At 39.3% G+C, this 27,743-nt stretch overlaps 1 protein-coding gene across 1 annotated transcript in view; it reads left to right on the forward strand.

The window, feature by feature from the left end:
- Positions 1–6,455: 6,455 nt before the first annotated feature.
- Positions 6,456–27,743, forward strand: part of LOC135494739 (uncharacterized) — a 30,775-nt gene continuing 9,487 nt past the window's right edge. Inside the window, exons 1-3 of the mRNA XM_064782999.1 lie at positions 6,456–6,723; positions 17,410–17,456; positions 18,053–19,075. Of these exons, the coding sequence (XP_064639069.1) occupies positions 18,802–19,075 (274 nt within the window). The 5' untranslated portion in view covers positions 6,456–6,723; positions 17,410–17,456; positions 18,053–18,801. The remainder of the gene's footprint in view (positions 6,724–17,409; positions 17,457–18,052; positions 19,076–27,743) is intronic.

Below are 27,743 nucleotides of genomic sequence, written 5' to 3' on the forward strand. Positions count from 1 at the left end.
GTTGATGATCTGTGCCTAGGTTTTGCATTTCAAAATCCTGAATTCGAGCACTGCGCATCTTGGTGGATTAGGAGACTCAACTACACCCACATACTACATGAGAGCAATTCATATCCTACCACCTGATAACCCCGCCAAGACACATCAAACGAAATAGTGACGACTGTAATGAGCTGAATTTTAATGGACAAATTATCAACGGGGAGAACCCCAATTTAAAAGAAAAGATTCGTATTAAGGTACAGGTGAGTGCCTCGGCATTTCTTTGATGTTAATCCAGAACATCTGAGTGGGGTATATTAGGTTCATATAAACTCGTGCCGATTCAAATTAAACCTGGAAAAAGCTTTAATTTCGAACGTCGCCTAACCGTCACCGAAGTAGCGAAGAAAAGCCTCAAATGTATCTAAGCCAGCGATCCCTTGACCAGCTTACATTGACCAAAGGTGAACAACCAGACAGATCACCAGATGACAACTCAGTTCGGTCGACCAGACGGACGGATGCGCCATGGGGATAAGCCAGCAAATCGAAATTAATAAGTCTTCATTGTCCTTTTGGCGAGACAAGGGGGTATAAGAAGCAGGAAGACTGTGTATTGGGGCAAGAGGGATTGGAGGACAGCCTTTCGCTGGCATAATGGCTTCATCAATCGCCCAATAACCAACTCGTTCTTCATGTACAAGCTTTGCCTCCATATAGAATGTCAGATTTCTCCTATCCCTCCCCGGACGTCTTGAAGAATTGGCCTAATTTCTGATTTAGCGATGCTTCTTCTAGCAAACCTTGATTAGTGAATGGATGATCAGGGTGGCTGTGTCCAGATTAGGCTGGCTGTCCATTAATAACTAGCACTGTGAGACATTGGCTGAATGTCCGTAGTCGGGTCAACAACGTGAGAGTTTGCACAGGGGAGGCGAGAAGTCCAGAGGCAACGAACTTGAACTGTCTTTGCCAACTGCTGGTGAAATGTACCACTACTAGCTGACAATGCTGGGAGGCACATGACTGCAGGAAGTTTGTTGATTATCTTTTGATTTCGTTCAATTCATTGAAAGATAAAGCGCACAGTTTGCCTGTATGATAGTCAAATGCATCAAGATTATAAAACACCCACGATGAACACCGGAAGAAATTTGGTAAAATGTAAGTTGAAATAAAAGATAGAATCATAAAGATGACATGGCTGAAGAAGACCAACAGACACAACCTGTTCTCATCAGAATTCACATCACCTATCTTACGCTAAGAGATAACTGTTGATGCAGCTTGCAGGTGGATCATCCGTCAACCAAACGACTGGTCCAGCGCCATTTCCGCCCCCACTAATAACGCCAGAGAGCTCGATTATTTCCCAGAAACTTCTTATCGGCATCTTCTACCAAATTCAGTTATCTACACATTTCAATAGCCCGGGATTTCCTGCAGTTTATAAGTCATTAAATGCTCAGTATACTTTCCCTTAATTACGGTAATAATACGCGAAGTTGATTATAACTGAATGGACAACAACTTCTCAATAGACGACTCAGCACCATCGCTGTCTTCATCATCACTTTTATCAGGCCTACTGGTTCAGCTTACTAGTAATCCATCAGCAATCAAGTTGAGCAGTATCACAGAACAAAATTACCCAAACCACAGGTTGAAACGAGCATGGACTGCATAATGGCTTTGTAGGAGTAAGACTGCTCCAATCTTACATCTCTCTTCTCTATGAATACATTAAAACAGATACGGCAACGAAGGTATCTAATTCATTTGTAAGAGGAAAACAAATAGCGACAGGTTTGAGATGAATCTCTTGTTTGAACAAGCCTCGAGTAAGACTGGCGACCAAGTTTGAATATTTGTAATACAGGTAAAAGGCTGTGGATAGTTCACTAGTATCGGAATGCTGTTCACAACATATACGGGGGTGTTGTAAGTAGCTCCACACATTTCTCAAAATCAATAACTCCCCTCCAATTACACCCGAAAGAAAGGTGAACGAAGAAAAGACACATGACTAAACAAAGTCACAGGCCATAATGGCAGCAAAAGCTGTGCTTGGTATATACCCCTTGATATAGAGCGAACCGTTCGTCAGACTTTTTACTTTTAGCGTCCCAAGGACCTTTTGCTATTTTTCCGTTTCGAATCATCAGGATCGATGTTTCGCCCACCAAAAACACACAGCCAATACCAGAATCAAAAGGCTACACCATCCCTGACAGATTCATAGCCGCAGCACAAGTTACACAAAGCAACCTTTTTTCTATGGTAATGATCAAAGAGTGTCACTTAACGTTAGTGGTCTCTAATAGGGACCCGAGGCATTGGCTGATTTGTTACTCAAAATAGCTGTAAATGACGGTAGAAAGCAGATTCAATATCAGGCTGTTGGAAGATTAACGTTCTGGTCCTGATTTTCTGAGGCTGCGATCCGATCTGAAATTATTATAATCATTTCAGACTAATTTGAGGATTGCATTGCATGTAATTCTGAGAAAATGTCAAACCATTTCTTCGAATCTCTCCGCATGCGCAATTGGGTGTAGCCTAATTGACAAAGCAATGAATGACTTTTTTGATCGATTTCGCTGCAATTTTTCTTAGTATTTCTTTCTCTTACTGTTGGGAACACGAGACGACAAACTGACATGTGTCTCAATGTGTCCACATTGTGATATCAGAGAACACCGATCAGAAACGTGGTAAAACCAAAATCCCACCATTTCAAAGATATATGTGTCACGATGTTAACGTTTAAGACCACAACCATCTCCTGCCCACGATTCAAGCAGCAAACGTCGATTGCGTGACGTACCTCAGTTTTTTTCCTTCCCCAAGTAAGCTACCAGAGAATGTAATGTAATGTAAATACCTAATCTATATAGCGCCCTTATCAGAAGAATGATTTCTGTTCAAGGGTGCTTTAGCACAATTTATCGAACTACAATGATCGAATGTACCCAGTGTATTACAATACCATTATTCATAATCACATAAAGATATAGTTCATGTATCATTTATTCATTAAGACTGAAAGCCAACAAAAGCCTAATTGGCAGAAACTGATTCCTCTATATTTCTATGAATACACTCTGGTCTGCAGTCCTGACAAACGAAGCCAATCAGTAAGTGAAGTAATCCAAAATATCCCTTTTTCCAACAAGTATCTCATGAAGGAACTGAACAGGGATAATGGCTTCATTTTCTTGATTGATTTTTTTATGAACACTCCTTCCTGTAGAAAACAAGTCCAGCGACGTGCGTAAGTCGGAGCGATTGAACTGCATTTCTTTGGTGTTGAGGATCGCCTTACACTCTGTATTCCAGAAACAGTGTGGCTCACTTTACTCTCCGTGTGTAAAAAGATGGGTGAATTTCCAACACTCAACTGGAATGCTCACCAAAAATGAACATGAGCGCAAGAAAGCTGAAGACTACATTGTTACAATATTTTCTGATCAGATCTGATGAGTAAAATAATGTTGAACAGACAAGAAGGATACAAGGATCATCCTCTTGGTTTTCTTGCTTTAACATTTGTAATGGACAAATGTTTGATGAAAAGAACTGTTGAAAGCATGGAAAAGCCACCATGCACGCACAGCCATAGATGCCAGATTGAATCCAGGCAGCTGTAGCGGCAAGCCAAAAACATGAAAGAACACGCTTATGCATTAAGATTAGCAACAACCTCGACAGAAAAAAAGGGAGAACATGACCACTTTATCTTTTGGGCTGGCTACACACCCACAAACTATCGATGACAATGTGACCTGACATTAACTGCCAAACATGAACAAAAGTCGGTGATAAAACAACAGTGAACCACAAACTGCACTTGGCCAATGCGAGCCATCTTTTTTGAACTTATCGGTTGAAAATCTTTACTGCTAAGGATTTGTCATATTCCGTAGCAAACGTCGACAGCAAAACTTGCTGATAAGGTAAGCGATCATCACATGTGCAAGAACCTCTCAAGACATTATCCATATCCCTAGAACAAGAATAGGAGATAAATCACATTCAGTGACACAAAGATTGTCATAAAGCCCCTCTCAAAGAAATAGCTATGTCTGCATATGCTAGTAGCCAAGAAGCCATAACACAGGAGGGCAACGTTTATAGACCATCGTGTTGGTGTTACGGCAAGCAGACAGAATTTGGTTATAACATAGTGGACTTTGTATGCACCGGCTTGATGGCCTCTGGTCAAGATGATGATCAAGAGAGCAGGTGATAAATATTGCAGAGGAGACCCACCCGGTGACAAATTATGTGATATATATACGCCTTGGAGGTACAATCCATGACTCATAATCTAACACCACTGGTGCTTTGATTTTGGGCAGTACCCGTGGGGAATCCATGGTCTCTCTTGAAGAAAACAGTCAAGGAAGCAGGTAGATACATCACAGAAGAGACAAACCCAGTGACATTTTGGCCAATCTACGTGTATAAGCCTCGGTGATAGAACCCATGACATTATAAATCAACACCAATTATTCTAAAGCAAGACGTAGGAGGGATGTAATCTTGGGAGGAGACTGACTGATGGTGTGCAAGGCTAGTGTTTGGCGTCACATTATAGGTTGGTCGGAAGATTAAGAACCATCAAATATGAGAAGCTCGCCTGTACCTTTTTTACGGGAGTTGCCACATTATACGTATGGTCTACCAGCAATGGGTTTACTAAGAGAAAATTTCTAAGTCCAATTTTTTTTTTTTTTTTTTTTTCGGCTCAAAATGAAGCAACATCATCTGTCCCAAAACCTTTTTGACTTTGAAAATTTTTGTGAAAATTTTTTTTTGAACTGACTGAAAGATGAAAAAATTTCCAATCTGACCTCAATGAGTGGCGCAGCAACTCTCACCAAACCATGTTCTCCATATCTAAATAATCAACGAACAGCTTCGTTACCGCCATGTCATTAACGAAAGCTGTATTTACCTTCGCAACTCAACGTGTGGAAACACCAAGATGATGAGGCGTTGATGCAGTTTTTTTATATTTCAGGATGGCAGATTGGCATTATGCTAGAGAAACTGATTGCCGCAGTGGGACTGTATTATTTCAATCAATGGAGGGCCGACTTGGCTGTTGAGAACTGATTGGAGTTGGGTAACAATATATCCTCTAAAAAGTAAGTATTAAAGGGGTGTATCATGTGCCAATCAGTAGAATGTTTGTCGATAGCTTATGTTTTATTAAACGACGACACCATGAGTTTATGCTTGTCAGCTTAGTGGGACTGTTCATACTGCAATCCTAACCAAATCCAGTAGAGACTCTACTCCAATACCAAAATGGAAACTGAATCAATCTGAATACATTTTTCCTCCTTTCATTTTGATTAACGACACCTACGTCCAGGCAGAGTCTTTCAAATGATAGACTCCGGTCCTTTTAGATAAAACCACTACTTATCATTCAGCTGTAACCTGCCATTCTAAACCTGGGCGAGTAGTTTTGATAAAAAACTCAAAAACTGATTAGCAATTCAAATTCCGCAAACAAAAAACCCCGAAACGATTTTTAAAACCTCAACATTGTAAATTACTCGTGATTTAAAAAACGCCGCATCAGGCTGCCGAGACGTGACGATGCTGTCTTGATATTTGTAACCAGCGCTCAAAGAAATCTAATCAACTTTATTTGCATCACGTTGAGAAAATGATCCTATCAATCGGATGATGCTCCATTGCAAGCCAGAAGCAGCAACAGAATGCACTAAGGTTTATGGTATTATCGATTTGATACACATTTAGCAAATATCTTCTCGTTGCATCTTGTTCGAGTGACATTATCAAGTCAATGTCAACATAGTACAAACGTGTTTGTTCTACCCCCAGTCTACCCCTTTTCCACTCTTGTTCACCCCTTGACAATCCCTTGTCTACAACTCAAGAATTACCTAGATCAACCATTATTATTGATGAGAAGAGGTAGATGGAGGCATCATTAATGTAATTAGTCAAATTAGCCAAGAAACCGTTTTGTGAGGTGATCTTCCACAGGATTTCTCATTATGTATAGTGTCAAAGTCACGGAATCATGTTGGTGGTAACTACAACATATCGAGTAAACATTACATTTTAAGAAGTTACTTGATGAGACACCAAGTAAGTTGATCGATGAGTGGGCCTACTCGCATCAATTTCAGCACATCTCCGTCTCGTTGTTTCATTCATTTCAATCAACTTACGATAACTATAACCTGTGATTCTTTTTCATTTTCCACACATATTTGTTCACCAACCACCATGGATCACTAATATGCCTCTCTCGCATCCACAAACATGGCAACTCAAGAATCCTATAGTCTCACCAGCCAGATCCCGGCAACACAGGCCACTCTATCCAGATCCTAGCAATGCAACCCAGCACCCCCATCATGGAATGAACGTAGCTCTGTATCATTCACAGTTCTAGAGTCTCCTCGTTCACTGATTCACAACACGATAAGTGTCTTCAAAGCCACATGAAAATGGTTTCATTTAAAGGATAGTTACAGACAGTTAAAAATATCAACATACTTGACTATTTTGATTCGTTGACAAAACTAAATTGATACAAGGACTGTCTGCAAGGATGCTACGTTCTTCAAATTTGACTCTGTTGAAGGGTGTTTTATACTTGGGAAGATCTCTCGATGGTATGTCGATACCATGAGTATGACTCTCAAAGGAAAGTTCTGTGCATGTATTCGTTTTAATCGAGATTAATCAAAGGTAGGCAACGTTACTTTTTAGCTCAAACATTTATTTTAGATCTCACCTATCAAATAACTTTATTGCAATGTACAATGCAGCAGAAACCTGTCCTATATTTCCAATTAAACGGCAAATATCTATTTTTCAATTCTTTCTCCGACATATTATCAATATTCGATGAGGCACTACCCGCTTAAGTGCTGCTATTCAAGACAGATTGTTTTCCTGATAGACATTTCGGCGAATAGTCTATTTTCAGTGATGTAAATGTACCATTTTAGAACATTAATTGAGATGAACAGACTAGCATTGACAAACGATAATCATTCGAAAAAAAAAAACAAAACAACAAAACAACAACAACAAAAAAATCGATTCTATGTTGGCCCGTCAAAGATAGTATGACAAAGATTATACATCATAAAATCTATGATGGAAACTCAGTTGTTGTAAATTAGTAACTTGTAAATAGTGGGTGGGGCTAAATGACAGTGAACTTGAAATGAGTGGAAGTTCTTGTAGCGGGAATCATGCTTCACCCAATGATTGTGTACTTCACAAAACGGTTATGGGAATAGGGTTGTCCGGATTGACAGGGACATAAGAAAGGGTGGACGTGCTGAAAGATGGTGAAGATTAAAGAGTGGCTTCTCTGAAGTTGAGACTAAAATGTCAACAAAACAAATGAACCATGAAATCACCTCATTCTTTATTGTCCCTTAATTCAATAGTCATGTTTTAGAAAACACCCAAAGGAATGTCAACATCATTCATCATTCGGATAATTGGAAAACTTGGAAGCTGGCGAACATGGAAATTCACTTTGAATGTCTCTTAGAGGAACAAGAGCCTTACAACATGATCGGAAAGACAATACTCACATCAGGATGAGACTTGCTTAGACAATAATGGAAGGCAGTGGTACAAATTTCAAATGTATGATGCATAAAAATACATATAACTGACTCGTTAAATGCCATTAGTGCAAATTGTTTTTTGTCTGTACCACAAACAAAATGGAAATAAACTATGCAAACCATACCGTATCAAAAACTCTGACCGGTAGAATATTCTATATCGGTGTAACCATCCCACCAGCAGTGTTGCATATTATATTTCAATGCGTGGATTACATAATTAAAAGGTCAATGATTCTGACCACAGCAATCTCTGTAACTTAAAAGGTCTCTTCTGGTAGATTTCCGAAAATCAGTGTAACTTATACTTTACGTATCACCTGAAATATCTCGGTTTTAAATAGGCGTACCACCTAACCTATCATTAAAGAGGAATAATTACACAGGATATAATGGGTTTCAGTGAGTCTGTCAAGTTTGGGACATCATTTGGAAGTTTTTAATCGTTATATCGAACAGCTAACATATGGAATCGGTTAGGTTCCCACAGGAAAGGAGTGTGGCTGTGTGGTGTCAGACAGTGTTTGCTGTGAATCCTGATCCCAGAATTCAAACTGTTGTGAATGAAAATCCCTTTGCAATTGCTGTCTGTGTCCAGTCACAATCAATGCGGTGCAACTTATTGACGTGTACACACTTATAATGATATTTCTTTGTGAAAAAACAATCTCATATAGCCTTGCCAATCTATATTTAGCATCTAAAATTTATCAGCAGTTGACAGGTTGAATGAGAGAGAACTGTCAATATGCAAGACTAATGCAATGGAGTATGTCTGCTTGTGACAGCAAACAAATCTGAATGCTCGGCAATTATTGGATTCAGCTGATTTTGTGTAGAGGGTTAGGTCAATTTCAGATCAAATTAGCATGAAAGGTGGGAGAATAGAGAGACACACTACACAAAGTCGTCATCTGATTGATGCCTCCATTATAACACATGAAAAGGTGACAATCTATTCGTGAAGCAATATCCCAGCTTTGAAGCACTGGTAACTTTGACTGGTGTACTTCTTCTGTTTACCGTTTTTTGGAGAAAAATGCATCAGCAAGTTCACTTGATTTCAACAATGGTCAGGATGTTGCACTGCTTGTTTCACGTTCGATGATCCCACTCTTTTTCTTACTGTCCAAATTATTGAACATGCCTTAAAGAAACACTGTGCATGTAAAAAACAATATAACTGCATCAAGCACATCTCTAGTTTCGTTCGATCCATAAATGTATTCATTATTAGCTTAACTAATTGTTGTCTTTGCCTCTGCCTCTGTCAAAACTGTTTACATCAAATACCAATTGTCTAATGGAAAAGTTACGCCAAATATCATATTTCGTCTAAATCACTCTTCAATGCTCCTATCTTTACTTTAAAACAATTCGATTGCCACGTGGGCGTTTCATTTGTTGATTACCAACAGGGAGCTGATCATGAAACCAAATTGGATAATCGCTCCATGAGGGATTGAAGTAATATGGTTATGTTTTCTTGGAAAACGCACCCGGCACACATCTATTCATTATTTTTTATCCATCACGATGATAACTAATGTTGCAAAAAACAAATGAAATGTACTTTATTTACATATTACAGCCCCATTTCAAAAACAGGTGCGTGGGAATATCATTAATCATTTCAATGACTCTATGTTCCAAAATTCTAAACCCGGTTGGCCAGCAGCTCTTGCCACCTAGCTGATCGACTTACGCTTTCTAGACTTCAACTTGGGGAAGTAACGTCGAAAATAAAACCCTCTCACACTAAAATCCAAGGCTATATTTGTTTGCACTTTGCGTTCTCTTATTCCCCTCCTGTAATGGTGTCACCGACGATCCTTCATGAGAAAGAGGAGAATGGGCGACTGGAATTCTGATTAAATCTCAATCACATGGGGCGGAATTCTTTAGGAGTTGGCCTGATTATTTCAGAGAACCTCGTGTCTTAGTTATACTTCAGATGCAACTGTCCTCCTTTCACCCCGTGAGTCCCTCCCAATAAACTGGGAAGTCCCGAGGTATTTTCCATTCGATAATGTAATATTGAGTCACTTAACATACAAGCAATCACTTTAACCTCATTTGTAGATTTCATACCAACTTGCTGAAACTAACCTTCACTAGAGTCAAAAGATCAAGCAAACTGTATGTTTTCACGCGATGTCCTTGAGGTAAGATTAGAGGAAGCTTCCCATGCATCAAGCAATTATAAGCTGGATACTCCTCGAAGCGAATCGTGAGACTTGGAGCCTGCACGCACTACCATGATTTCTAGTATCCTGCCGCTACAATAAGAGCATACTCTAATGGAATCGTGAGAGTTTGGAACTCAAGTCATTAGTGGCTTTAGCAATGGTATTTCTACAATGGACGAATCGAGAAAAAATTTCAACTTTTGACTTTTTTTAACTTTTTTTTTCTGCGGGTGGTACAAAAAGTCCAAATACTTTTTCACTTTTTTCTGCTCAAATGAAGAAATATCATCAGCCCCCCAAAAATTTCGCTTTGAAAAGTCGTTTGCCCTATTTGGTGACCGACATTGTCGTTGATATGAGTGTTCGTAGCATAGGTGTCCAGTGTAGCTGATACTGACATTATTACACTATTTTAACAAGCTTATACTAGGTAACTCACCCACAATAACCCTGCAGTAACTTACTAATGACAATAATTTGTATTGTGCTAGATATATGCCGTCATTAGTAGAGCCACTAAAATGGGTAATGGAAGGCAACAAACAGTATAACTGATGATGATGGGCAATTCTTCATCTCACGATGAGAATCAGCAACATGAGCCAGTAGAATTATCACCTATAAATCACACACCTTTCCAAGAAGACGAATTTACAAATATGAATCGTGATACATTTGGTGCATTAATAATTCATCAAAGATTTGCTGTAACTATCATTGGCCTCATAAAGTAATTCACGATTTGTTTTTCGGAGAAGGTTTGATATCGTGGCTACCATTTAGTGCAGTTTTATTTAACCAATATATGCGAATAAGAAAGAATGCTTCTGATACCCAAATCCAGTTAACATGCCTTGGGAGTGAACAGATTTTACAAGGAATTGCTTTACAGGGTTATGTTCGAATCAATTACATACCTGAGGAAATTTGTCGTGTTGTATCGAGAAGCTTGGTGTGATTATAATGCGTTTGGTCAGGCTGATATTGGAGACATTAGCACTGTGTGTAGTGTAGCACGTTATACACACCCATCCTTTTATCTGACTTTAGGTTGCCCACACTGGGCCACGATACTAATAACGAAAGATTTATTATACACTAGCCTCATTCTCTATTCTTAAATTGTCTAGTTCAATTGCTCAGCATAGGAGCCTCTGGCTGGCAGATTGGGGAAAACATTGGAATGACTGTGTAATTCGGGAGTCCAATGTATATAAGTAGCATTTCAGAAATGATAAGCTAATATCGATGGAACACCAAAGGCGCAATGTCAATATGAACATAGGTATATTGCTCATTTAAAAATGAACAATTCTTACGAGGTCTACCACAGCAACAAACATCGCTACTAACAAATGTATAATAAATTCTAATTACACTCCTCAGTCGCAAGGTATCGCAAAATGCTACCACATCCGGGATTGCCATCAATAAGAACATAATTACTTGCCAGAGTTGACTAAATGAGTTAAGGATCATCTAGCATGTTCGTGCTAGCCATGTCTTGATGACCGTGATGATTGATACTTTGTCATTGATTTATTGATGTGCTGGCATACTGTACCAGGCAGCATTAAGATTCCAAACAGAGGCTTGCTTCATACACATTCTGCTGCAGCCAGATCGGGAATAGACATTGAAGATGGTCGATCAAGACAAAGCTTTAACAGAGACAGCCTTTATATGTAAGGTGATGACTGCACTTAAAATCTTAATCATGCAGCAAGAAAGAGGATGATGAAAGATCTTCTGCCAAACAATTTCTCTAAAATGCTTGATCTGTTTTACCCAATTGGATTTGTAATATTCTTTTCCACTTACGGCAACATTCACGACCCAACAAGGGTATTTCTAAGAAAGCTGTTGCATCATCCATTGCTTGATCATTTTGCCTGACATGCCTGACAAATCGACCTATTAATATGCAATTGCACGCCTTTCCTTGTATCCTGCAAAAAGATACAATTTCATTGGTACATGTAATTTCATTGGACTAATAGATATTCGATCGTAAATGCACCTTGGGGTAAAAGTAAAACTTGATACTTGAGTTCTGTAGACCAAACATCTGTAAATCTAGCATTTCTTTCCCCAGTACACGTCATCCAATCATGTATATTAGCTCATCAAGTCCTTCCCACTAGCAGCTTATTCTGTACGGGTTCCTTTCGGCTTGCATTCAAATCTTCCCGGATTTAGATTGAGTTTGTATTCATCTTGCGCATCTGTCTAGAGGTCTGTTTACCCTTGGTCTGTTAATCAGAGATACCCTACCAGAGAGGGCCAGTTCACATCTACAATTTACTTCAGCCTCATTGTCATGAACGTATCGCCTTTGATGTTTGGTACTACTTCATAGCACATCAGGTTTAAATCATGGTCCGTCAGTTGCATTCGTACAACCAGTTCCGTTACCATTTAGACCTTAAGCTTGTTTGTACTACTAATTACCACTTTGATAGTGTTTCCCTGTTCACATCTATCAGCCACAGACCAATCTATCAAAACATTCCCAACAGCACTGTATTCTGTATCCCTGTTCCATTCACCCACACATTTCCCGATTTAGATTAAGTCTATATTCATGATGCGACTCAGGCTAGCGGTCTGTTTTCATCTTGCTTGTTAAGCAGAGACACCCTCTTCCGATACCAGAGGGACAGTCTCTGCTATAATTACAACACAAGTTCGATGGCTGTTACTTCAGGTAAGAGCAAGACGTCTCATTCCAGATCAGCACCCTCAGTCGTTGAGCTGTGTCGTGATAATAGAAATAAAATGTCCGACTTATAAATCCGCCTTTGTATACTTTAGCATCGTTCCACGCTTTGGGTCCCACACCGTGCGGCCGAGGCTGACGCCATCAGTCGGAAATATAGGGGGAGGGGACGTTGACCTAGAAAGAGGAAACCACCAGACACATCACACAAACAATCCACACAACTCATTGCGATTTGGATTTGTGATACAGCATTTTGGGGTAAATGGTCCTTCGTCCGCAATACCCTCATCTTTCCAGTGGGTGTCCAGCTTACCACATGAATCTACCTGATCATGCTTGGCATTCACTTTGATTCATGATGCAAACTGTTCCTTTCAGCAGAGTTGCCAACCTTCAATTCATCAATTAATGATCACACCAACACCGATGTTTTCCCCTTAGTCATGTGGAATTATTCAGAATTATTCTAATGAAGAATGAATGAGCGGAGCCATCTACGAATGTACACTACGTTTCACAAACCTGCACAAAGTCGATTTGGTATCGCCAACAAGGTGGCGTATTCGTAAAGGGACTTCTTCTAATGTCTTTTGTATGGCATGGCAAATATACGGAGGTTCTTCTCATGGCTTAGGTTGGAAGTACTGCACTGACGTAAAGTTGCTTTGAGGTAGAATTTTACCATCGATGATAGTTTACTCCCAATACTTAACCAGTGAAGGTACAGCCAGTGTCAACCAAACCATCAACACAAAGGTAGAATGTATCTCTAACACACAAAGAGCATTGTGAGGAAGTTGACAACATCGAAGGAGATGTGTAACAATAAGTTACAAGAGGTTGAACATGCATGTACACAACATCAAGATCGAGAATGGGTAGATACTCCCAGACATATCCGCTAAGCTGTTAAGGACGTGCACTTTGATCTCCTCCGGTGACCAGCTCAAACCACCAGGCACGTGTCCAGCAACATAATTAATAGAATAGGTATGGGGCTTCAAAGGACAAACATCAGCCCTTCAAAGTGAAGTCTCCCACCATATGGACGGTCGACATAATAAAGGGAGGTATGCTGCTAATTTGAAAAGGAAGTCAAGCTGAATTTATGGTACATTGTAATTAGTTTTGTACAACTTTTGTAACTTTGTACAACAATTAGCGTTATGAGCTATTCCAATCAGGCAGTTCTACGTTTTATTCCGCCAATTTTTACCTATTCTGATATCTTTCAAACCGGTAGTTCTGTTTAAAAAAATTATGTCGACGACAGGAATATCTTCACAGGCCCTGCTAACATTTTCAAACCAGATTAGATAAATACATGCGAATGTACAAGAAAAAATTGTTTTGGCCAAAAAAATTGCTAGTAAGAAAAAAACCTTGAATGTTCTCCTACTGCCAACACAATCTCATAATTGTAATTCACCACCAGCTAGAAGGGACAGGTCCATAATTAGGCACCTGTACTAACGCTTGGAAGGCTTAACCTTTCTGTTACAACCTGCTGCAGGCTTGGCTTACCCTTTGTGAGCAAAAAAGGCAGGTTTCTATCAGCCGTGATTTTTAAGGAGACGACGGGCAATGGATGAAAACTTTTTTGACTTAAAAAATTATTTTTTGAACTGACTGAAAGATGAAAAAAAATCTGAATCCAAATATTTTTTTCACTTGTTTTTTTTTGCTGAAAATGGAGAAACATCAGCCCTAAAAATTGTTTGGCTTTGAAAAAAAATTTCAAAATTATGAACTGATGAAAAATTTCAACTCTGAAAGTTGAAATTTTTTTCTAAATCCAAATATTTCTTTCACTTGTTTTTTTCCTGCTCGAACCAGTAAGACATTGAAGAGCCTTTGAAGTCACAGACGAAAACTATGTTAATCTGCAGACAGAGACCCAAGATGGGGACCAGGGTAATCATCTCAAAAATTCTCAAAGGAATCGATTTCCAAAACCGGATGACCAGAACTGACCTTATCGGTGACCAAGACATATGAATACTTTGAGGTATTCAGATGTCTAATGCACAAAGGGTGGCCTCGGGATACATGACAATTTTATGGAGGGGACTCTTGTCGATTGTTCAGGTGGACTTGGGGTCCAAGAGCTGACTGGGGTAATGGAGTAAATTTAGATGATCGTGCATGTGCTGGTATTGTAATAAATCATGAAAATAAATGTCTCATCTCAATGCACACGAGTTTGAATTTGCTTTACTGGTTTCATATTACAGCCGTTCGGACAACAGGTTAACTTACGACTTGTAATGTTATTGCAAGGATGTGTCAGGCATCACTTACTGCAATAAAACACGGTATTAAGCAATAAAAGATGGTTTTACGGAAATATCCAGCACAATTTACTGGCATGACTGCAAACTGTGGAAATCAATCACAATTCTTAGAAACTGGCCAAGTGGGAAGAAACTGACAGTAATTATGGGAGCTATTTTGGTTTTTACTATTTTTCAGTAAAAAGTCACCTGGCGAAACGCAGACATGGAAGCATAGGAAAATAAGAACCCCATAATGACGTCAACACGTTTTGATCACACAGACGTGATCAAGTGACTTCTCATCCTAAAACAAGAGTTCTTTTCTGAAAAAAGTGCTGCAATGATTTTCGTTCAATAGTTGATGTACTACGGAAGCAATGACCAGATCAGTGACAGTTTTTAGCACCAAATTCACAATCAGAGTCAGTTTACGATACTGGGAAATTAATCAGATGATAGAAGGCAGTACCCGAGCAACTGCACTCTTTCACTGAGCAACCACGTTCCCCAAATGGCACTTGGGTTCAGTAATATCATAAATGACGTCAACGAAAGGACCAAGCACCCCATACATCAAACAGGATAAAGAAAGCATCGTGACAATGTTGTATGAGCCCGAGTCGTGTTATCTTTAGTGTTCGCATCCAAACAGCTGGTCACTGGCGACTACTTATGCGTTTGACACCTTCTTATTGCATTATGCAGAAAAAAATAAAACACTTCACTCGGTTTCTAGGCAACCAGCTGTTTTATGTCATATCCTTTTCCCTAAAGAGTTTGAGGGGAGCTTGAACTGTCCATTTCGGATGGAGATTGGTATGTTCTGCCAATAACGACCAAGGCTGTTCTAAGTTACGGAGCAGGTGGGCGGTGTCTCAATTTTCCTATTTAGGTTCTGACCAGGCGTCGATAGTCATCATTAGGTTTGCTGAAATATCATACTTGGGACAGATAAAATAGTATTCTCTATATGAATGTGGGTTTACCTAAACGGCGAGTGTTATTGTCCCCGTATGCTGGCCATGGTACCATTGGCGAGGGACTGACACAGGTTTGATTCATATAAAAAACATCAGCATCATTTACATTTCATTGTATTTGTGACTGGCCTACCATTTTCTATCTATGATCCTCTATGAAATGATCAACAGCTACTTGTCCAAGTGACATACACCCGTCACGTTCTGGGAGAAAGCTTTCAAATGTCACCTTGTAATTTGGTTACATTTAGTACTGCACAACCAGAGTAATCAACCAACTTTCCATTTGTCAACGACTAGTCTCTCAGATAAACCTGGTAATTTTAAACTTCTTGACATTTACAATTGAGTCTTAGTGCAAGCCTTTCTGATTGGTTAAAATCCGAAGTGAGCATTACTGATGCATATGTGAATGCAGAACGCAAAAGGGATGGAGACTGCTGAGAGAAAACTAACAACAATGATATATAAGGCGATGTCGGTTGGGAAACCAACACCATACTATGTTGTTGAACACACAATTACAACACGTTTATCTAATTACAAATCTCCAGTCGCATGCTGCTAGTATCTTATATGCTGCCATGCAGTAGAGTAGTGATCAGACCCAGACAACACAAATCAACCCAATAATAACAACAAGGTGTTAAATAGACCCAGACAACACAAATCAACCCAATAATAACAACAAGGTGTTAAATAGACCCAGACAACACAAATCAACCCAATAATAACAACAAGGTGTTAAATAGACCCAGACAACACAAATCAACCCAATAATAACAACAAGGTGTTAAATAGACCCAGACAACACAAATCAACCCAATAATAACAACAAGGTGTTAAATAGACCCTGACAACACAAATCAACCCAATAATAACAACAAGGTGTTAAACAGACCCAGACAACACAAATCATTCCAGGAACAGACCAATTGTCAGCCAAACAAATGTGTCTATTGAGATAATCAATTGACATTCATTACCTTGTAATTGAGTTTGCACTAATTACTAATCACAGTTGCTGATTAACAAACGGTACAAGATGAAGTCATTTGGAATCTCGAAGGCAATCACAATATCACGTTAGGAAATGATTGCGACGCCAATAATTGCGTGAACACATAATGATATTCTATCGAGTGATTGTTGTGTGGGCATACTCGTATCAGCAGTGGACACATTGACTTCAGGTTTGTTTATCAATGACTTGGATCGCTGGTGTTAAATATTAGGTGTTTCTCTTTCGGTTTATTCGGAGTCCAGTTATAGCTGGTTCCGGGTTTGAACATCTTGACGGATGGCTTACTATCTATCATCTTCTTGGGGACAAATATTTTATGCTTTTAAATTGAATGGGCCAATGTCAGATAAGGTATGTCCTTCTTCAGTTCTGACAACTGAAAGTTGGAAATCGACCTCAATGTTCAGTCACGGCCTCGGTGGCATCTCTGAAATTATGCCAGATCCAGTGCGCCCAATGGTTGAGTAATGCTCATCATTCAATAAAGCATTTCGTTTTGTCTTTTTCGATTTTCTTAGTTAATCTGTTTATCGTCTGTTTCGAGCGGTCTTATACGCTCTACTCTAAAATCTCATTATCTCTCCTCTTTCTTGCAGACTGAATGCCTCCATCCCAGCAAAGCAAGGGATTATCCTGGATAAAAGTGAGTCATGAAATTGACGGAAAATAGGATACACAAACGACAAAAATATCGAATATAATATCATCTATGACCTAAATAGTTTATATGTAAATACGCGTGCAACCTACACATGGAGAGTTCAACAACGGATGGTGATTGACTGGGTCAAAGAAACTTACCCATCGGACAGAGTGACTGGCGACTTTCAGGAATACGCATAATTATTTCATTAAGACTTTTGTATATTTGTGAGTGGGATGTTAAATTATATAGTTATGCTTTGACGGGCAATTATTTGTCCAAACATAATACCGTCATTGCTTTATGGCATTCCATGTAAGTTATGACTTGGATTCCTTCTAAATATTGTAAAGGTAACGGCTTGGTTTAAGGATAAAGTCTGATATAATGGCATTCAAGAATGTTGCTCGTACGACAGCAGACTGCAGCTGCTTTTGAGGAGCTAAGCCATTCAGGCGGGGACTTTTAATGGCTTCAAGTGTGCGTGACAGCTTCTTTATACTCGTATGTACTTTCACTGTGGGACAGGTACCAAGAACATACCTGTCAAAACCATTATAACTGCAAGAATAATACAGCTCAAACCTTTTTTTCAGAATATTTGCCAACCTCGAGAAACACAACATTCACAAGTCATCACTACATTCAAGAACAGCAGCTAGAAGAAAACAAGTTGAAAGTATTAATGAGCCCAACTCCTTTGATATTGAAGCAGTGTTTTATTGACACCCGGAATCCCTGAAGAGCGAAAGAAATCAGTCGGAATAGTTTGTTGTGTGCAGAAAAAGGGATGATGCTTAGGGAAGCCTTGTGTTTTTCATATCTCTTTTGACATTGAGGAATAGAACTGGGACCATCAGTAAAAGATCAGTTGATGGTCATAGACTTCTGTAAAGAAGAATGCATCAGGAAACATATGGATTATAATGGCGTTTCTGTGACTGCACTGTCATGAGATAATGGTAGGGCTAACATATCGATCTTAGGAATATTCGATTATCTGCAATTTCATACTATGATTAGTTGAAAATGGATTAGGTCAAGTTCAGTGAGTTTCACGATGATAACAGCAAGCAAGGGACAAAGTCGTACATACGGATGAGATCAGTCACCGAGGATATTTAGAGGCGAGAAGATATTTTAAGCCTGAGCAATGCTAACGATCCACTGGGATGATTCTACTGTTGGTACCATATTTCAGATAGTAAACGCTTGGAATGCAATGTCCTCTTAGAGAAAGCTACAAGTAGGCCCTCAAATGTTTCTGAACCTCAGATGATGATATATTGATACAATTGGATACTGGTACCATATTGGCTTGGCACTCCATGGCCGCTAAACCGCCATGGTTATGCTACCACTGAACTTCTCGGATAACATCACAGATTGGAATACCACACTGAACGATTTGGAGTCATCCCCATTGAAATGGGGAATGTTGTCGCTAATCGGATTTATCTTTTTAACTGCAACTGGGAATATCTTGGTATGCTTGGCTGTCTGCTGGGAAAGACGATTGCAAAATATGACAAATTACTTTCTGATGTCTTTGGCAATTGCGGATTTACTTGTTGCGATTCTTGTGATGCCTTTCGGAATGATAGTGGAGATTTTTAGCGGTAAGTATTCACATTTTACTTAAGGTTCTTCAAAGAACACTCAACCCAAAAGCCTCCTCAGCCTTTCATTAGGGGTGATACTTTACTTTACAACTTAAGTACACTCAATATATCGCATCACACCAAAGGTGTACCTGTATGGAGATGCCACCAAGCCTTATTCAGATCATATCGTCACCCTCATAAAGAATTGAATCCACAATCGGTGAGCTGTTTGAATTTGAGGTCAGAGCTATGATTCTTCACGAAATTCTGGAAATATATTCGTCATACATTAATGTCGTATACAATATCCTTAGGAAATGAATGAATATAGACCTGGCGTCGAAGGATGCGATATACAAGGACGCTACATCATCTTAAAGAGGCACAAGTGACACTTCTAACATGATGTATTTTGCAAGATAAGAAGTGCGTGTTAATCTATTGATGATGCATTGCTATCAAGGGGCAGGTTCACTAATAGGTTTTAACTACACGTTTCTAAAAATGGAATCTCTTGTGCCTCAGCGAACGTCATATAACTGATATTAAAGCTATTAAATATTAGCTGTGACGATATGTTACACCTTCACTATTGATGCAATTTTTCTAAAAGTATATCAGCCAAAAATAGAACACATCGACAAAAGCAAGACATAATGAGGTAACATATTGTTCACAGTAACACCTGAAAAAAGAAAGCAATTGGAAGAAAAAACACCATCATCATAGACATACGTCATCATGATGTCACCACAATATGCCGCTGAGATACAAGTATACGAAACCCTCCATGTAACCGAAAGGTCAACACGCTCACTTCGTCACTACGGAGTATTCAGGGATAAAACATGGTAATTAGTTGCATGTCAGCAGATGTCAGCTCGTTCATGTTTTACCATCTTCAAGGACGAAGGTGATGTGATGGTCAATGACTGGCTGCGTGTCCCGCCCACCAAGTCGGTTTGTAAACCATCCTTTTGGAATGTTTGGTTATAAGTGAAAGACAGCTGTACGGTATTAATTACGATAAATTGGTACCTATATTCTTTTAGTCTATTGAATACGAGTAGTTTTTTTAACACCGAATGAATTCACTGCCAGTATTTTTACTCTGCTTCGACGTTAAATTGTCACAAAGCGACAGTAATCACTGAAATGGGACGTTGACTGATGGGGTTTGATTTTCTGATTTTCAACACCATCTACACCAGTGAATGAGAATGCCCGTACATAGCTTTAATTGCATCAAGTAGTACTAGGAAATGAAAGAACAGGTCATTGACCGAATCAATCATCATCAAACCTTATTTGACAGCAATGATTGGCAGATAAACTATTATCAGTCCATTGATTGATTCAACTCCATGAAATGTTTGATATACAATCAACATTACGGCAAGCTGGTGGTAGCTTATCTGTGATCACCAATTCCGTGGATATTTAGAAGAAGTATTGACATTGTAGGAGGCTGTGAGATATCTAGCTTGACCCACTTGGCCAGTCGGGATATACCTAGTTCTCCCCATTAGTTGAAGTCATTCCAATTCTGATAATCCTCCGAGATTGTCTAGTTGATACAGGCAAAATAGCATCTTTCAAGGAAATCGCATTGTCTTACTCCAACTATTTATGACACATGCAGCTTTATGCTTCCATATAATAATGAGACTGCAGTCATTTCAGCCTAAATCCTCAATCAATTCGTTGACCTTGATCATGTAGAGCATATTCAGTGTCAGGTAATTGCTCATTTCGGATAAACTAAATCACCAGAAAGCAAAATCTGGCTTAAAATAGATGGTTAACACAATGTCACGCGATACTGCGTAGGCAACTGCAGCACAATGATGAAAGTACATCCATAAACTGGATTCATCAGCGGAAATGGTTTTTAAGGAAATTCGTTTCCCGGTCAAATCATGCACACTTTGACAGTCAATGTTTCGATCATCAGTCAATGTTTCAAGATGATCGAAACATTGACCAGTGATTAGTAACAACCATGAAACCATTAGCCACAGGCTGGTTACTCCAAGCCAGTAGCATCAACCATTTAATGAGTATTCAACTCCATCATCAGTTGGTTGTAACTCGAGACTCAATTAAAAGAGGCAGGTAGGCTTCAACTGTTGGTAGACTGCCATCACTTTCTTGTTGAAGCTCCGTGTTACCTATTCTTATAGTCACATTACTAGCCATTTCAATAAGACACTATTGCAACAGAATTGACCAATTAAGTTTTCCAGGTCATTTTGGATTGAGCCGATTGAAATTGAAGAAGGGACCATAAATAGGTATAATGTTCTGTCCTATCGATTTCCAGCTGGATTTCTCTCGCTACTTGAAATGATAGGTCTTATTCGAGGCTTTCCAGCATTTCTTAGACAGTTTCCACAGATATCTTCAGTTTATCATAGCACTTCAGTTTAATAGCAGACTAGCATAAGCTTGGCGGATTTAATTGCAGATGGATGTCAAGTTCCCCACCCACGTATGTTGGAGATGACGATGTTGTTGAGTGTGGGATGTCCTATTTACTTGTAGCTCTTGCCAAGTGAAGGGATCGCGAAAGGTTTGTTCCAAAACTGAATTCTGTGCTTATTATCCGTTTCCAAAGCTCATGCTTGCTTCGATGTAACATAATGACGATTAGACATCACACCGCTAGTTCACACAGCAGAGAAATAACCCTTAAAAAGTGCACAAGCATTTATCACCATTGGTAATCTCGTATATCGGGCCTATAGGGTCATAACTAGGGGGAAGTGGTCACTTTACCATGCAGCCAGTCAAATAAGCCGCTAAGATCACGCTAGTAATTGATTTGTTAACTTCATCATTACTTCGAGTCGACAGAGAACTAATTGACATTCACTACATGTCGTACGTGATTACTCGTCATGTACGAAAGGATTGTGAATTGTAAATAATTACTGGCTAATAATTGACCACGACCACTGGAAGGATGCAAACATTTTTAAGTCCAAATATTTTTGTTCACCTGTTTTTTTTCTGCTCAAAATGAAGAAACGTCATCAGCCCCTCCCCCCCCCAAAAAAAATTTTTTTTTTTCTAACATGACAATACGGGCAAGCTCTCGTAAAGGTTTAATCAATCTCCTTTCTTATTGAAATTCATCCATTGCCACTATTGTAGTGGTTTATCATCATTCGGAATGAAAGGAAGCACTAGAATTTCAAGAAGGCAATTCATTTTATAGCATTTCTATGCCTTCCACTCGGCATTTGAAAATTGTTTTATAGGAAAGAAAACTGAGTTTAATCAAAGACCTGCTGATTTGCTGGTCAGAGCTGTAGAGCTAGACGAAGTTTCTTGCCGTGGTAACAACATCAACAAATACATTGAAAAACAAATATGCCTATACCTTCACTTCAAAGAGCAGCAAGACCTAGACTGCGCTCAATCATTATTGTTATATCTACACCCACAGAAACGACTTTCATGCAACTGTCTCAAAAGCTTTAAATGCACTATGCATGTAACAATCCTCAAAGATTCTTTCGATGATAGCTTATATATGATCATGTAATACTAAAGTGTGATTGTATAGTAGGAAGTTTCACAATGGTTCTAAAGCAATATCTCTCCATGTTTTTCTACAACAACGCCCCCATTCCCACATGCATTTCCAAACAATTACATGTAACGTTGATATCAATTATACTTTTCTGTAACGATTATTAGATGATTAAGGCCAATGCATCAACCATAAAGTACAGTAATAAACCTGGGAGTTGCCTCAAATCAAGAAAACCGGCAAAGCATCTCAAAGCCACCAGCTGATTGACGTGAGGACAATGAGCATACGACAGTCGAAGTCAGATCAATCCTGACACATTGTAATCGATAGCCAAGGGATTTGCTTACGGCCGAGTATCAGGTTAGATATTGATTTCTGTGATCTGGGCTGGAGTAAATATCATTTCGATCGATCAGGTTTTCAGACTTGACTCCGAGAAAAGACCAGAGTTATTACTGTACTTTAGACATGTTTCTAATGTGTGTGGTATGCTGTTGTCCTTTCATAACAGTTGTGAGAACACAACTGCTGTGGATTACATGTACATGTACTTCGACTGCTCAAACAGTGAGCTTAAGTTGTGGTAATTGTCAATCACAATTCAAACGTTTTGCCGAAGTTGGTGTTAATCTGAGTCACCGAATTGTGCAGGATATTGGAATAGAAGAAAACCACTCTTATTGCTTCTAGACTGATAACACATACGTATCATAAAGACAGACATCGTGATTCAGAAGATATCCTATTTTTTGGAAAGAAGTTTCCAATGAAGGAAGCTGTGGAACATCAATGCTTTCTTGAGAACCCCACCTTATATGAAAAGCGACGATTTCCTTACAAATACAAAACATGACCACGCCTGCAATCGAGATCTTTATTATGCCTGATTAGTCCAGATTGCTTGTCCTTGAAGCATCAATTATGAGCTTCATCTCATGATTAGTTGACGATGGATATTTTTACATGTTGCTTTATATAGCAAAGAATGTGCTGAGGTAAACATAGACTTCCTTTCCAAAGCTAGCTTCTAAGTCAGGATTCCTTTTTCAAAGCCCAAATTTTCTTTGCAGCTGATGATGTTTGGACTTAGACATTTTTTCATCCTACAGAGTTGAATTTTTTTCATAATTTCAAAATTCGGAAAAATTTCAAAGCTAAAATTTGTTGGGGCTGATGATGTTTCTTGGAGCTGATGATGTTTCTTCATTTTGAGCACGAAAAAAAGTGAAAAAATATTTGGACTTGAAATTATTTTTCATCTGCAGCCTGACAAATTTGCCGCAATCAATTTCAGAAATCATGGCAGCATTCGTCTTTTCACGGCCATGAGGCCCTTTGGTCGGGTTAGAGGGGTAAATTTGGTCCTTGGGACCGCTCAGTCCAGTGGTCGTGTTACGGGGGGCCTTGTAATGGTAATTACAGAGGAAACCATTCGAGACCGGCGATTCTTGGCCGTCATAGCAGGTTGGTCGCCGAACGAGATTCCACTGTATGTCTTGTGTCTCACTTATTAATGTTTGTTGACCATTTGATTATTTGGTGAGCATAGAGTCCACTTCGTCAGTGTAATACTCTACCTATGCTGACATTCTGTAGCATCAAACTGTTCAATAAGTATCGATCACATAGATCGAGAATCACTATGAACATAAAGGCCAGTCTTTAACGAGCATCCCTGTAGATGCCCTTAAACATGATCCATGCAATGGATTTATCCATGAGGCGAGACGCCCAACTGATAGACCCCCAGGGTGCTTTTATCCTGCATGCCATGGTGTTGCTATCTACACTCTTAAATAAGCTCTAAAGCTATTTGAGCTTGCTGAAAACCTCAAATGGATTTCAGAATTGGTGTAATTACCAAGTACGAAAATGCACCAGAACTATTGAGAATCTCTGCGCACATGAATAATCATGACATAGTCGCGATGGAAATGGCAGAGTCGTGATGTTGACATCCCGTATAAGTAAGAGAGAAGGTTTATGTTAAGAATCAGACATCAGTAAAACAATCTAAAGCCATGCCAATACGTCTCACTTTGCAATACGGGTTCAGTATGCAAGAAAGCTGCCATTACAGTCGTAAGACTGTCGTAAGATTCACCAAATAGATTTACTGAACTGGGACCTTTTGATGGCACAGACATGACAGATATCTAAAGTGCAACGCGTTAAGCCTGCAGAGCTTGCCTCAGCAGGGAGTCGAAGAGTTGGAAGAAAGACTATTGATCAAGGTTGAGTGAAATAACAATGTAATGTGGAATCTACCAGGATGTTACCATGTTACCAACTTGCATTCAAAGCAGCCACAAACTATCCCTCAACGATAAAGTCTGCCTTAACAAGATACATCACTGTAAATGGTTTATGGAAACTTCCAAGCCGTGTCTTTTTAAAAGCATTCTGTATGTGCAAGGATGTCTGAACACATTTGTGTTTTTTCAATCATGGCCACACTTTCAAATCAAGGAAATTGATTCAATCAATCTTTTTTATCTGAACTTGGCTATCTAGTACAAAACTAAAAGGATTGACGTTCTCTGTACTAATGGTTTGGAGGTTTCAGATAACCTGCTTTGGAATCTTTAGGCATAGAAACCCTGGAAGACCTCCTAAGTCTCTTATATGGTATCGGTATATGTTTCAAATATCTGTATCCGCTGTCAGTATTGGATTTGGTGTGATCTTCTTCTGTGACATGTGCAATGGAGACCAATCCTTTGCAGGAGCTTAGGACGTGGGCGTGTTTAGTTGCAAAAGATTGAGAGCAGTAAAATGCTTTTCATGTAGGATTCCTAATTATCCCAATCATCTTAAGCAGAGCAGATATTCTCCTCTGCTTTAGAGACAGCACTATCCCTTCAAGTCTAAAATGCTGCCACAGTACTTTTTTCTGCTCTCAGGAGGTCACGGCCGAGGTCACTACCTGTGCTTGCAATTCTAATGAGGGAAGAGGGAGGCACATCATTGTTTTGTTTCGCTTTCTATCATTGCCCTTTCAATCAATGAACAAAGTATGACGTTTTAATAACCTACTCGTGTCATAAATACAATGACAGTAATGCCACCAGCTTATAGTTTGCACTTTCTTATTTCTTCTGATCAACTGCACAATTAGGCATCAAAGCGATACAAGCTTTCTTTTTGATGCAGAGAAGTAAGGCCACACCAACTAACTTTGGATAGCTCCCCACCCATGACTCAATTTCACCAATGTGGAAAAAACACTCACCATCACCATCAGAAGTCACCTGTTGACATCAATGAAATAATAATATCCATGAACCCCTCGTCTTGTTTGAGCTTTATTTGTCACATTACAAGTGATAGATACAAATCTCCTGTGGATACCTAGATACCACAATTAGGTCACAACATAGAAATTTGACTGTCAAAAAAGCACATTCATATCCTTCCTCCGACGAAACATTTGTTCCTTTGCAAACTATTCAAGGTATCAAATTGGTGTAGCCTAACACTGTAGTTTTATCTCAACCTTTGTGAGATCAACTGTCTTTGAGATTTTTATGACCTTTATTGTGTATTTATGATGAAGCGTTTTTCAATATTTAACAAAGAACATTGGGTGTGACTTAATCCCCGCTTAATGTAATTCGTAGAAGGGTGAGGCTCCTCCCTTCCTTCTTTATTCTTCCAATATCTTCAAAATTTACTTCATGACAAAGACCTGCACCTACTTTATATTCTGATGGTATTTAGGATGTGATTAGAATATAACTTAGAAACTTTCTTTCGTTTACAAGCTGTCTTTTGTATCATTCATTTTTATCATTCGTATCCAATCCCACTCATGTTGAGTAAGAAAATGTTATCAAGTAACATTGTCGCTCAAGCGGCCATCATCACCAACATATAGATTATTTATATCGTTTATTTCACAAGCTTCAGCTAAAGTGACCACAACAGTTGCGTCAAAGAATGACATAACTGTCCCTTATATGAACTATGATCGGCAGGATGTCAATATATTGTTCAAAGAAATTTGCTCGACTAATTATTTTGTCATGAGATCATCGGAAGAATATGCTGGCTGTCTGATGAGGGCATGGGAAACTGAAGAGATTGTCCAATAAATGACTGAAGTGGAATGGTGTATGGTACTCAAGCCGCAGAAATACGTTTTACAGAGGCGATGGGTTTTCTTCTCAATCACCTCCAATGGGTGAAGGTAGATTGTGCCGACAGCACGAAGCCATACACTCGACCATGACTTCCGTTATACCATCACAGTGGCCTCTCTCTCTAGTTCGTGAAGACAACTGAGCATGGCAGGAGATGACTAAGGACCATGCCAGACAACATCAAGTTCATCGTCTATTCCAACTACAGTAGAACCTCTCTATTATGAACACCCTCGGGACTGACAAGTGCTGTCCTTAATAAAGAGGTGTCCTGATTAGAGAGGTCGAATTGAATGCAAACAACCAATTTGGGACCAAACATAGTGTCCTTTATAGAGAGGTTGTCCTTAATAGAGAGGTGTCCGCTAAGGGAGGTTCCACTCAATTAAGCAGTCAGTTTTTGAATCAGTCCCTAGTGGTTAGCTATTTAGAACAGATTGTCTATAGTTTTGAACCCATGCACTAGCCATACCCCTGGTCAGGTCTACCATGTCTCCCAACTTGTCATTCTGATATTTCATCTGAATGACGACAAGCCCATAGATTTACTGTCCCGGTCATGAAATCAGTGTTGGCTATCTGGAGTCCAATAGGAACAGATTGTGCTGATAGATTCCCAATATCTGAGCCGCTCATCTAATTCCCTATCGACCACTGTTGATGGCAATCCGATATTGAGTTCCAATTCTTCTTGATTTGGCTGTCTGCTTTTTGGGGTATGGGAGGCGAATATCGTCAAACGCTTCGAGCCAGAGAATGCGTCTATGGAGGATGCAATTGGGCACAAGGATGGTCATGCAAACAGTTGTTTGACTCGGCCCTGTTACAAGCTACGAGATTTGTTTCGTCGGGCCTACGTTGACAATGAGTTTTTGTTCCCCCATCCTATTGGCATATCATCAAGGGTGAACATTCACGGCCAAATCCTGATCGTTGCTCTTGAATCATCAGACACCTTTGAAGCTATCAACGGTAACCCTTGATACTTCGATATATCTAA

The sequence above is a fragment of the Lineus longissimus genome, chromosome 10 (assembly GCF_910592395.1).
Source record: "Lineus longissimus chromosome 10, tnLinLong1.2, whole genome shotgun sequence".
In the NCBI taxonomy this organism is placed as follows: domain Eukaryota; kingdom Metazoa; phylum Nemertea; class Pilidiophora; order Heteronemertea; family Lineidae; genus Lineus; species Lineus longissimus.